We start from the raw sequence: 14,022 nt of genomic DNA, 5'->3' as shown, positions 1-14,022 counted from the left end.
AAAACTGGACAAATAGTTGGCAACAAATTAGCTGTAGTTACTGTGAGCACCTAAAACCTTTATTGCCTGATAAAACTTTCTTTTCCAAGCTCTGTATTTTCCTACCAAATATTAACCATCAAAGAGAACTTGTTACAGGATAGCTGATAATGGATAATGTCTTTTGATCATCAGCTCCATGTTTCTATGCCCACAAACTTATAATCTCCTCAAGAAAATTCCTACTCATCTAAGCATTTAAAAAGAAAGAGGCCTACAAGTTAATGCAATCAAAGCACCATGAAGCATTTGAGACTATTCTGTGAAACACACTGAAAAAAGAGCAAAACTAACCAAACCCCCAAACTGAGGCAATTACAATTAACAGCTCATGCGTTCTACTTCTCCACTGACAGATACATATCATACTATCATATTCAACTTCTACAATTTGTATTCCACAAATATAATTCTAACTTTGTAAGTTGATCAAGAGCATAGTGGAAAGGTGATAAGTGATTTGCTTCCCCCCCCCGTTCTGTTAGTACGAAGGGAATTTAGCTGGCAAAAGAATACCTGTGTGTGCATAAAGCTGGCAAGAGAAAAATATTAAGGCTTCAGTTTGTGGTGTACAGTTGCTGTGGGCATTATTTTCAATGATTAAATGGACTTGAAGCCTGAATTTCTCCTACTATGGAAAAAGGGTATAAACCACTAACAAATTGAAGATGGTATGTCTTCAGGAGTGCTTTAATAACATAAAAATCAATAAAAGCTTTGCTTTATTGTTAAATCCTCAAGACTAAAATAAAGGTACATGGCCCAGTTAGCAGGGATTTATCCAAACACATCTAGAGAGTGTTACTTCCAGGACATCTAAGACTATGTCAGAAATCATGACAAGACCCTAAAACCTTCCCGCATCTAGCAATGCTCAGCATGTCGTCACAGGTGTGCACTGTACTTGCAGAGGTGCATCTGGATTGACATCAGGAGTCAGGACCGTATCCACCCAGGGCAGGAACTTCCTTGTCTCTGCATCAAGGTAATAATTGAACACTGTGCCCCGGGATGGAAACTTCACTGCTTTCATCTTCTTAAGCCACCAGCAGCTGAATTCAGCTTGGTAATTTGAAAGCTATAAAATGGTGCATTGTTTACAGTACATATTCCATAGAGACATTCATGTGAAACACACATGAAAAACAGACTTACAAATAAATCTTATTTTTAAATGCGTATACACGTAGACTGTGATGAAGTAACCAAGAACATCAAAGTAATACCTTAGTGTTCTGCTGTTTAAGGGGCTAAGGACAGGCCATCTTCTAACGACATCCTGGGTTGAGTGCAGGTGTCAAGATGTTGGCAGAAGGGGCCTGCAGGATGGCCTCTGTGAGGAGAGGATGGGGGCTGCCCTGTGCTGGACATGGCCAGTTCCAGCCAGCTCCAACAGACCCACTACAGGACACCGCAGAGCCCCTCGGCCAAGCTGGTGCCACTTCAGGAAAAACATATTCAAGAAAGGGCAGAAAGACTGAGAAACGGCAGAACACCAAGGTCAGAGGAAGAGGAGGAGTTCCACATCACTGGAACAGATACCCACACTGCAGCCCCCTGATGACCCCATGCTGGAGCAGGTGAATATACCCTGAAGGACTGGAGCCCAGGGAGAGCCCATGCTGGAGCAAGGGTAAAGCATGAGAAGGAAGGAGTGACAGAGAGAAACCACTGTGTATCAACCATAACCCTCCATCCACCCATGTTGCTTGGAGTGGGCAAGTGGAAGAGTGAAGGAGTGACGCTGATTTTTGCGGGCAGGAGGGGGAAAGGTTTTGGTTTAATGTTTGCCTTTGTTTCTCACCACCTGCATCCATTTTAATTGGCAACAAATTAAATTAATTTTCTCCATATCGAGTCTGTTTTGACCATGAGAGTAACTTCTTACCAGTCTCCCTGTCTTCATCTCGACCCACAAGCTTTTTCAGCCTGTTTTCTCCCTCTACCCTGCTGAGGAGGGGGAGTGAGCAAGCGGCTGGGCTGGTGTTCGGCTGTTTGCCAAAGCTAACCCACCACATATCCAGCCCAAATATTTTGTTTCCTAAATCTTTTAAATTCAGTTTAAATTTATATAGCTGTGGGACCACAGAGATGAATTCCTTCAGACAAGACCTTCCTGCATATGTCCACAGAACGGCACGTCTTTTTGAAGGACATGAAATCAGATGTTAATATGACCAAAAAGATCTTCCCAGTCTCTTGTTGCAATGATGTGTTGCTTCTGATTCTCCAACTTATGCAAGGTGCTCCTTTACCTATGGATGACGCACATATAAACTTGCTCCTTCACAAGGGCTTCATCTAATTCAAGCAGCAGTAAAGCCAACTATATTTTTCAGCCTTTAGGAGGCAAGTATGACTAGATACTTCTCAAGAAATCAAGCTCTATCTAAGCAAAACACTGACAAGTAATTGTAGAGTTTTAGAACTTTCTTCTTCAAACCTTTTGTAGCATCACAACAAAAAAAAACTCACTAAGGGGAATGCATTATAATGCCTTGCTTATATCTACATTTCTCAGTGTAAATCCAACAGGTGAGATTAAACATACATCTGTCCAGCCCTTTACTAAATGCTTCAATTCTGGTAGGCATGACTCTCATACTACTTTTTACTGCTTGCCAGGGACTTTAGTGTAGATAAAAAAATACAACTGGTAACACTTCCCTAAGTAAACACAGCTTCTCTATGCACGGTAAATGAGACTGCATGCCGTCTTGCACTGCAGGCAGTCAGCTCCCTCCGGTCAAGTTAGCTCATTTACAGATAAGCTCTGATAGCTACAGTACAACAGGCCAACAAATCAGATGCATGGGCCACTGCTCTGCACCCCTCCATCAGTATTAATGAGTAGAAACCTGCATATACATATATACACACACGCACATATGTATTTATATCTGTTTAAATACGTAGGTAGGTGTGTGTGTATATGTATATATATTATATCTGGTTTTCAAGCACAGTGAGATACTGTGGTCATTTTCATAAACTTACCTGATCTTGAAAGAGTGCCCCACCAAACGCCCAAATACAAGCAAAGACAAAATACATCTCATAGAGCTCTCTGGGGCAATCCATTGGCACATTTTCAGGGGTCAGTAAGCAATCCAGCAGAGAACAGAATTTCTGCAATAAATAAATATGTGAAGAGAGTGACCTGTGAGTCTTACTCCATAGGAGGGTGACAGTGACCTCAAGAAGGTATTTAAAATTTAAGTAGTGAGACTGCAGCTCCTTGCTCTGCTTCCTTATAGTCTAGGAGCTCCTTTCAGAGGTCAAAGGCACAAAAGAGGCCTACTGCTAAAATGTACTAAATTACTTTCATTCCACACTACTTAAAGCAAAGTATATGAAGATAACACAGTTCAAGCATGTACATTATGGCGAATTCTTAACACTCATACTCAATAATTAGTTTTCTCCTCTCCTATTGACTTATTTAGAAGCAGGCAAACAGAAGAGTTTAGAATGACAAGGCATATTTAGTAAATTTAAAATGTCAACATAAGGATGTGCAGTATCAGATTGTTTATGTATGAAACAAACAGAGCTCAGCTCCATTCTTTAATAATGTTTAATAACATAGGGCCTCATTATCAGAGTATGAGAGTAACTAGTGAGCATTTAATTTAGTGAGCATTTAATTAGAGAGAGGCAGAATGCTTGTATGGAGAGATGAAATGGCTAGCCCTAAGCTAGCTAAGACATTACTAACAGAAGCAATGCAGGAATTGAAAAGTCAGAGAATTACGTGCAGTGCCATAAACACACTACCTTTCTTCTTGTTACAATGGACCGCTGCAGTATGAAACCTCTGAATCTCTGTAGGTCTCCAAAAACAAAGGTCCACATTTGATATATAAGAGCCTCTCAATTTCATCTCACCTGCATTTCAGATAGCCAGTAATTTTAAGCATTTTTATTCCTGCATAGGACCACCTGCTCAGTGGATCTTTCAGAAACACTGTTTCTTAAAATATAAATAGTTATAATGCTAATGCATACCTGAACCACACTATTCTCAGGAATAACAGTTTTAAATCTTGTTCTGAGTTGTTCTAAGTAAGGAGGCACATATTTGTCAAAAAGAACAGTCAAATTAGCCTTTTTGGATTGGTATCTCCTTGTTTCTATCCAGCTGGCAACATACCTGCAAAACAAATTGGAAAGCAACCAATTTTTTTAGCAGAGAGAAGTTGAAAAAAACCCAAAACTTCTTCCCTCTAGCTTTGAAATGCAAACTTTTGTTCACTTTTGAGAATTGTTTGTGATTGCCTTTAGTGCAATGCACAAATACTACTGCACTGGATACAAGTCAGACATAAGTGCTGCCAGCCTTACAACATTTTTATTTGTTTATGCAAAGATCATTATGCTGCAGAATTTCTAAGAGCTATTATGACAGTTGAGCACACCAGCATATGGCTACACTCCTTTTCCTTGACTGCATCCTTTATTCCAGGGAAGGCAGGGAGAAAGGGCCTAGAAAGGGCTTTCAGAGGGCTGCACCACCAAAAACCAGGTGGGATCAAGGATGCTTTATTTTATGTTGTTTGAGAACAGACTATTTAAAATACCAGCATGTAAGTTATACACAAGAGGGAGGATTATGTGACACCCAAGTTCAACATAGCTTGCATTGCAGATATCTACAGTAGTATATATAACCCAGTATGGCTGAAAAGTCTGGCTATATGTAATTAAGGACAAAAGAGTAACCTTTCTCATCTGCTAGTTCCTATCACAACCAAGTCTAAAATTCCTTATCATTACGCTAACTGAAGCACATGCTTCAGGTTAGCAGCCATTTGCTTAACTGTCTATATACCAAAGGATTAGGCAATTTTATCCCCTGCTCGTGTTCACACAGTATTAGTCAAACACAGTCTAAACAGATTATTTACTCATTTACAGCTATTCCATTTGGACAGTTTGTTGCCTACTGTTTCCATCTCTACACTCCTCTGTTTGCTGTGAGAGATCATATTGCCTCTCTATGTCCTCAGCAGCCCTCTGATTCTCATCACCCAAGGTGGGCAGCTTGTACAGACTCATGCTGTTTGATTAAATTCTCCTACTGACAAGATTTCTCTGGGAGATATTTGCACTGAAGGCTTCTTACCCCAATGGCATACAACTCTAACACAGACAGTTAGAACTGTCTGAAATGTTGATGACGTATTGGGACGCTGCAAAATTGAATTTTGACATGAAACAGCAATACTGCTGCTTGAAAATAAAACCACCGACTGACAAATGTTAAAAAGAATCACTTCTTACTAAAACTTGTAACAACTGTTTTGGATCAGGTCAACCAATGCAAAAGCAAAAGATCACATTGGACTTCAAGTTAATGCATTGTGCCTTGACCAGCTAAATTCCCTTTTATTCACGGAAACCCATATTCTTTAGAAAACATCTTATAATTAATTTGCATGAAGCATAGATATATAACAAGTTAAAAGGGCAGTACTGTGATCCAAACGATTAAGAGAAACAAAGAGCCAAGCTGATGTAAACCAGTGTCCTTAACAGTGTCAAAGAAAGATGGTGACAGTTACTAAAAAGCTGTCGGAGAACAGTAACCAAGTTACTCACTTCTTGCTACTGCCAAATTTGTATCACAAAAAGAAGACAGTGGATTTACTACTTGTACTGGGTTTCTGTGGCAAGATTTTGGTAGCGGGGGGGCTACAGGGGTGGCTCCTGTGAGAAGCTGCTAGAAACTTCCCCTGTGTCCCATGGAGCCAATGCCAGCCAGCTGCAAGATGGACCTGCTGCTGGCCAAGGCCGAGCCCATCAGTGATGGTGGTAGTGCCTCTGGGATAACATATTTAAGAAGGGGAAAAAAAAACCCACAAAAAACCCAAACCCCCCTCCCTGTGCAACAGAAACTGCAACCAAAAAAAGGAGTGAGAACACGTAAGAGAAACAACCCTGCAGACCCCCAGGTCAGTGAAGAAGGAGGGGGAGGAGATGCTCCAGGTGCTGGAGCAGAGATTCCCCTGCAGCCCGTGGTGAAGACCCTGGTGAGGCAGGCTGTCCCCCTGCAGCCCAGGGAGGTCCACGGTGGAGCAGATCTCCACCTGCAGCCTGGGGAGGACCCCACGCCGGAGCAGGTGGATGCCCAAAGGAGGCTGTGACCCTGTGGGAACCCTGCGCTGGAGCAGGCTCCTGGCAGGACCTGCGGATCTGTGGAGAGAGGAGCCCACGGAGCAGGTTTTCTGGCAGGACTTGTGACCCTGTGGGGGACCCATGCTGGAGCAGTGTGCTCCTGAAGGACTGCACACCGTGGAAGGGACCCACGCTGGAGCAGTTCGTGGAGGACTGCACCCCGTGGGAGGGACCCACCCTGGAGCAGGGGAAGAGTGTGAGGAGTCCTGCCCCTGAGGAGGAAGGAGCAGCAGAGACAACGTGTGATGAACTGACCATAAACACGATTCCCCGTCCCCCTGCGCTGCTGGGGGGAGGAGGTAGAGAATTCAGGAGTGAAGTGGTGCCCAGGAAGAAGGGAGGGGTGGCGGGGAAGGTGTTTTAAGATTTGGTTTCTCATTACCCTACTCTGATTTTGACTGGCAATAAATTGAATTCATTTCCCCAAGTTGAGTCTGTTTTGCCTGTGACAGTAGTTGCCGAGTGATCTCTCTGTCCTTATCTTGACCAGTGAGCCTTTCATCATATTTTTCTCCCCCTGTCCAGCTGAGGAGTGGGGAGCGATAGAGCAGCTTTGATGGGCATCTAGCATCCAGCCAGGGTCAACCCACCACACTACTGCTTTGATTAAGCACTACACATTAGATGGGAAAATAAAACACTGATGGTGAAATTTCTGAACTGCATATTTGATAGGCCACCAAATAAATTATCCCACTATTATCAAAATAAAAACTAGAAGGAAAAATTAATATAAATAATGGAATCTATTTCCATTAATATTCAAGATGTATCTTGAAAATGCTAACTAATACCATCAGATACTCACAGATTCCACGCCAGGTCCTGGGTGTTCAGACAGAGAATACCAGCTCTGGATACTGTAGTTGGGGTAACAGCTCTTAAATGGGGTACCTCAAATAGTAGTCACATTGATGGAGTCATAGGCACATGTCCATTGCTTGTAAGGGTCAGAACCTAGAAATCATCAATAATTTTTTCAGCAAAAGCAAGCTAAGATACACTGTCTAACAAGAATGAATAATCAGGGCAATCTTGTATTTATTATAGCCCCGCAAAGGAGTAAGGATTATCTGCAACACCTTGCACATACACGATTTCTTAAACATAGCTAAACAGACTTTATTCGAACATGGCTATGGTTTTTTACTTCAGAAACACAGAGGACAAATTCAAGGTTTTACTTGATCTCGTGTGAATTTTTCCACAGTTCAATTCATTCAAAAGATGACTAGCCACTGTCCTGGTTTCAGCTGGGATAGAGTTAATTGTCTTCCTAGTAGCTGGTATAGTGCTATGTTTTCAGTTCAGTATGCGAAGAATGTTGATAACACTGATGTTTTCAGTTGTTGCTAAGTAGTGTTTAGACTAAAGTCAAGAATTTTTCAGCTTCTCATGCCCAGCCAGCGAGAAAGCCGGAGGGGCACAAGAAGTTGGCACAGGACACAGCCGGGGCAGCTGACCCAAACTGGCCAACAGGGTATTCCATACCATGGGACATCCCATCTAGTATAGGAACTGGGGGGAGTGGGGGCAGGGGGATCGTCACTCGGGGATTAACTGGGTGTCGATCGGCGGGTGGTGAGCAATTGCACTGTGCATTATTTGTATATTCCAATTCTTTTATTATTACTGCTGTCATTTTATTAGTGTTATCATTATCATTATTAGTTTCTTCTTCTCTGTTCTATTAAACCGTTCTTATCTCAACCCATGAGTTTTACTTCTTTTCCTGATTTTCTCCCTCATCCCACTGGGTGGGGAGTGAGTGAACGTCTGCGTGGTGCTTAGTTGCTGGCTGGGGTTAAACCACAACAGCCACCTTCACCAGTGTGAATTGTCCTGAAAGCTGCTAAAAGCAGGGGAGGCAAAGTCTCTCTCAATGTCAATGGAAATAAACAGAAAAGATTCGGAACAGGAGCCTAAATGTAGGTGCTCTGAAATGTCCCCTGGAAAAGCCACTTTCTGTTCATTAGCTAAAGTTAGGCTCTGTGGCTAGCCCCAGATGGACACCTTGCTGAGTAACCAGAGACCATGCCACTAAATAGGTTTCAATTCTTAAGACAAGTGTGCTAGTTTCAGCTGGAATAAAGTTAATTTTCATCTTAGTAGCTGGTATAGTGCTGTGTTTTGGAGTTAAGATGTGAATAATGTTGATAACACACTGATGTTTTAGTTGTTGCTAAGCAGTGTTTATACTAAATCAAGGACTTTCAGCTTTTCATACTGCCTTGCCAGTGGAGGCTGGGGGTGGACAAAAAACTGGGAGGGGACACAGCAAGGACAGCTGACCCAAAATGAGCCAAAGGAGTATTCCATACCATATGACATCATGCCCAGTATATAAACTGGTTGGAGTTGGCTGGGGCACACCACGGCACAGCGACTGGCTGGGCATCAGTCAGCAGGTAGTGAGCAATTGCGTTGTGCATCACTTGTTTTGTATATTCTGTTGTTATTATTTTCCCTTCCTTTTCTGCCCTATTAAACTGTCATTATCTCAACCCACAAATTTTACTTTTTTTTGTCCCCCTGATTCTCTCCCTTATCCCACGGGGGTGGAGGGGGGTGTGTGTGTAAGTGAGTAGCTGCATGGTGCTTAGTTGCTGGCTGGGGTCAAACCATGACAACAGGAAAGCTTAAGAGAATGGGCTAAACTACAATCACCTTTCTAAGGTTACATTTAGGTTTTAGATTTGGATTTCTTTACATTACAGCATTTCAGACAGCTGTAATTGGTTTAGCTGCATAATTAATAAGAAGGGAATAAAGAAGTCTAGATACTACTACTAGTTCTTAAACTGACTTATTTAGATTTCCTAACACTAGCCTTCCTTACTGCAGTGACGCAAGGACTTCACTCATGGAATCTTAAATCTACTTTACTGAGAGGCTTTCCAAATACCAATTTCAATAATCTTATGCTGACATCCTGAATTACATCAACTCATACACTAGGAGGCACAATCAGCCTTATAGTATATGTAGGCTACTTTAAGTCTGTGTTGTACAAAATAGGCAAGACATAACATGTTAATCAGATGCTATTACTTAGCAATAGTGAAAACCGAAGAAATTATAAGAATGGAACAAAAAAGGAACATACACTGCAAAACTATCTCCAGAAAAATAAAGGAAGAGGGAAATGTGAAAACAGGTAGAGGGAAATCCACTGTACTTGCTTCTCAGTTGCTCACCTTGTTATCATCCATAACAGTATTGAGGGACTCAATCCACATAGGATCTATATCCCCATGTAAAACTAACCATTTTGGCCTCTCATGGGTAATACTACATTGCTCTCTCAGAAGAAATGTCAGGAGGCCTGCAAATTATATTTCAATAGAATCCCATCACTTTAGTGCTTAAATAACAACACTGCAATTAAAACTTCAGAAGACTTAATGCATCACTAAAACAAGAAGCTTTGTAGCATCAAAACCATGTTTTTTTCCTTTGCTTGCTTATTAGGTGGCTATTCAAAGTAAAAAAAAAAAAATTCAGTGAACGCCTGATACAGCAAAATGACTGCATTTTATGTAATAATGACCTATTTCTGGTTTGATTACAGGAGAGTATGTCATTAGTCTTAAGGATATGGGTGAGATATGGGAGGTTTCATGGGTCTGGGAAGAATATAACTCACCCTTTAAGGCAGCTGAATCAGCATCATTCAGACTAGTACTTTTCTGTCTACTAGCATCCTGCCCTGCCTCCAGTCTTCCCACAACCACTAGTGCTCTGCACCCATATGTCATTGCATCAACATACAGAAAAACCCAAGAAGTGGGTCTCTAACACCTTCTCTGAATTCTGGCATTGTCCATTTCTGATGGAAAGCAATGCGTCCAGGTTCAGGTCCTAGTAAGGACACGTGTGCTACTTGCCATCTTTTCACTCGTGCATTGCATGGTGTATAAAACCAAGCAATTCATCAGCTGTCAGAACTTTTGACTTAAAGGCATTCCAAACAGGCTTTTGTTTCATGTTCACATATGTGTGATGCAGAACTTTCAGCACCTGAGGAGGAGGAACAGGCTGCATGTTAGTGACACAATTTTGATACAATAGGAATCTTTGACTTTCTTCCTGAACTGGATCTCTGACTGCAAATCCCTGCACTCAGTCAACTGTTCACCTTGATTTACTCATGACTCTGTGCTGGTTTAGTCCTAAATTTCCATTAAGCCTAAGGATAGGAGACTCCCATTCTGAAACAGCTGTACTCTGCAATCGATTCTAATAGAAAATGTTAAATGGGGAAGAAAATCCATGCAGCTGCCAACGTTTAGTAGCAGAAATGGGCAAGCATTATCTATTAAAAGTATTTGTCTAGTGTTTTGGCAATATATTCCACTATTTCTGTCTAGCAGCCTAATTAAACCATCCTGCTTCTCCTTCCAGAACAAAGTATTACTTAGTCTATCTGTCAAATTGAATGCTCATTACTTGGTGCCATGATTAATTTTCCTTTGGGACATGCAAACAACACGTAAAATGTAAAATTTGCTTGTAACATTTGAGCTTTGTCATTGCACATCATGTGGCTGACTAGATGGCCTGAACAGCGTGTTATTACACTGCAGCCTAAGGCAAAGGCAACATGCAGTATGTTTTCCTCAAGAACCATGGCAATTTCTTTACAATGTAAGATAGAAAACGTGCTGCATAGCTATGCAGGTACCTTACTCTTTCCAGTCCCCGCATTTCCAACAGCAAACACAGAGTGACACAGTGCTGGTAGCTCCTCCAGCTGAACAACCTATCACACAGAAGGGATACGCAGTGAGCACCTTTCCTCTCCTGTTGTCCTTCTTATTAGAGAGACACAATTATTCACAAGAGTTATATCCCCCTTTACACTCCTATTCCCTTTAACAGAAAAAAAATGAACCTACATCTTCTCAGCAGATTTGCCTCAGCTGAGCTGATGTTGCATCAAGCAACATTGTCTGACTTCCAGAAAATGGGAAGAGAGTTGGCTTAAATTAATGAATGCAGTTATCTCAACAAGTGAGAGCAAATCCTATTCTGCTAGACAGCCATACAGTCCAGTAGGATTGTGCCAACCCAGGAATACAGAACAGTTATTACAATTTTGCCATCAATTTAGCAGAGTGAATTCCACACTCAGAACAGTTGTGCAGCTATGATTTTGTAAAATACAAAATCAGTCCACTGAAGTAATATGTTTCTTCCAAAGAAATAGTTCTGTGAGCCACAGAACTAAAATATCTTGGCTGCTTATGGTTTTCTGTCTTAGAAGAGAGCACCCACACAGATTTTCTGAAGTCCAATAGGAACAAGTCCATGTTCCTTAGTGCTCACCTTCTGATTCACCCAGTTAGCAGGAATCAAAATATTCTATAGACGGCTGATTACAAATTTCGTAATACCCCAAGGCATAGCTTACTGTCTTTCACCCTTCTGTCAGGATAATGGAACAAGATAGACTAGAGCAGAAAATCCTTTATAAATCCTGAGATCAGTCACATTTAACTGCCATGGTTACTTCAGTTTCCAATAAACCCTAAAAAAGGAAAGGTGCATGCTATTACATAGAGCAGATGTGGATGTTCCTTGAAGGAGGGTGGGAATACACTTTCTTATTAGTCCAAAGAAGCACACTTTTTATTTGGTCTGTATATTAACCAGTGTTTCTAAGTTTCACCTTTTCATCCTGGCTGTAATTCAAACTAAAATTAGTGTTTAAATTTGGCTTATAGACAACCAGTTCTTATAAACATACATGCACGCGTACATGTACATACATGTTTTTACTGTGTATAGCACAATGTGCATTATATTATACAGAAATACCAGAACATGCAAAAATCCACGCCATCTTATTTACATGGTTTTGCTCCCTTACTCTTCTTTCCTCCCTATAAATAATCACCAACAATTAATTTGCTACCGAGTACAAATGCTTGGTAGTGTACACAAACATGTTTGTCAATGTAGACAGCTTTTTTTCAACAGGAGACACATTTCCTTATGGATGTATTTTTCATACTGAGGTGTATTACTGCCATGACAAAATGCCTTTGAAATACCAAGACACTGAGGACACCTTATCAATAGTGTAACATACTCAAAAATAACCTTCATGTCTAATACAACCCATTTGCAATTATTTTGATTGAAACTCTTAAGGGGAGTAATTAAAAGCAATGAATTCTTTTACTTTGAGAATAAAGCTCTCTTCAGGCTGCAAGTGAAGCTCCAGGGTAGATTGTTTAACCATCTGTTCAAATTGCAGGTTCCTCTTCCTCAGAACATCCAGAGCTGGAAACGGGTCACTGATCAGACCCATGAAAATTGGGATATCATCTGTCACTGTTTTTGGCAAATTGAAGTCTCTTAAGGCTCACATAAGCACCTGGAAAAGGATGGTAAACGACATATCACAAGAGGATTAAATTCTTCTTTTTTTAGCATTCTGTTTTTATTCAAAGCCAAAGCACCAGAAACAGCTCCTACTCTTAGGTGCTTTTAAGTGAAGATTTTACCTGATTGTCAGATCTGTTCCTATCTCCTCGTTTCAGTGAGCCAGCAACTACCAAAACTGACTTGATAGCACAAAGTCCCCAGTCATAATGGTCCTGTGAAAACATTTTAACTAGTCATGTTAGCACAGGAAATAAAACAAAGTGGTAGTGTTTACAAAGAAAACAAGCGATTTACATACAGCGTAAAGTGACAATTTTTTATTCCCTTGTAGTCTTGCAGTGGCTTTAGGCCAGTGTTGGAAGTCTAGTAAAGAAAAAAAAAAAGAAAGGGTGGAACATGTATATTTATTTCATTTTTAGTATTCCACCACTTTGTTCCCTATTTTTAAATGGCAAAATTCGTATCATCAAATATTATTGTATTCATGGCAACTATACCTCCATGATGAAACAAGGCAAGCAAAAAATTGCTGTCAAACTTCTACTATTTGACCTGATGCTAGTAATACTTTTCTGTTTCCAAGAAGAGAAGATTGGACAGATTGTCAACATATTTTGCAACCAGCTCCAACACCAAAATTAAAGGAAAAGAGAAACAGATAGGTACTCAGCCTAGAGGAAAAGCCTAGAAACATTTGGTAAGTGAAGGGCAGAAAAAAAGCCTATATCCTCCCCTAAGCCCTGCCAGTAGGAAGGCAGATATGCAATGCAGAAAGCACAACTTTTTCCATCACACACAGGCTCCTCAATCCCTCTTCCTCCTTTTACCAGGACTTTGTAACACTCACTTCTTCCCCTCTCCTTCCTAGGTAACATAGAAGCAGAAAGAGAAGGAGTTTGAACCATTTTGGAGAGTTAAAGAATTTGAACAGCACCTTGCGTGACTGAAGGGAGTAGCCCAACAGCCAATTTTGCAATTCGAAGAGGTCTACCGTGAAATTACAGCTCTCTAAATTTAAGGCTACACCTACACTTAAAGATGTTCTTGCAGCTCATGCAGAGATCCCCAGATGGTTAATTTTGGTATAACCAGCAGTGGGACCAGCCATTACATGAGCGGCTGGCTAGGTACGCGACTAATCAGTTCCTCTCTAACCTCTGTGTTGCTGCAGCCAAGAGTGACACAGCCACCACCTCTCTCTGTTAGCATGCACCACACCACTCATGGTGATCTAGTTTCCTTAGTGTGTGCACACTACACCTCCCTCAATTTCAAAAATCTGCCTGGGGTTGCAACTATCCTGCTGTCACCACCCAAACTGGCTACCCATCAGGTAGAGTTTGAGAACATTTGCTGCAACCACACCTATGACTCCAATATAAATACAGCCTAGTTGGTATTATCACCCAAGCC

At 41.2% G+C, this 14,022-nt stretch overlaps 1 protein-coding gene across 1 annotated transcript in view; it reads right to left on the bottom strand.

The window, feature by feature from the left end:
* DNAH11 (dynein axonemal heavy chain 11) overlaps positions 1-14,022 on the bottom strand; it is a 162,381-nt gene that overhangs the window by 98,722 nt on the left and 49,637 nt on the right. Inside the window, 9 exon segments of the mRNA XM_075041966.1 lie at positions 944-1,117; positions 3,037-3,168; positions 4,048-4,192; positions 7,025-7,173; positions 9,414-9,541; positions 10,140-10,236; positions 10,901-10,978; positions 12,404-12,598; positions 12,729-12,821. Of these exon segments, the coding sequence (XP_074898067.1) occupies positions 944-1,117; positions 3,037-3,168; positions 4,048-4,192; positions 7,025-7,173; positions 9,414-9,541; positions 10,140-10,236; positions 10,901-10,978; positions 12,404-12,598; positions 12,729-12,821 (1,191 nt within the window).

Source organism: Buteo buteo, chromosome 2 (genome assembly GCF_964188355.1).
Source record: "Buteo buteo chromosome 2, bButBut1.hap1.1, whole genome shotgun sequence".
In the NCBI taxonomy this organism is placed as follows: domain Eukaryota; kingdom Metazoa; phylum Chordata; class Aves; order Accipitriformes; family Accipitridae; genus Buteo; species Buteo buteo.
This window is presented reverse-complemented; position numbering and strand designations above follow the sequence as displayed.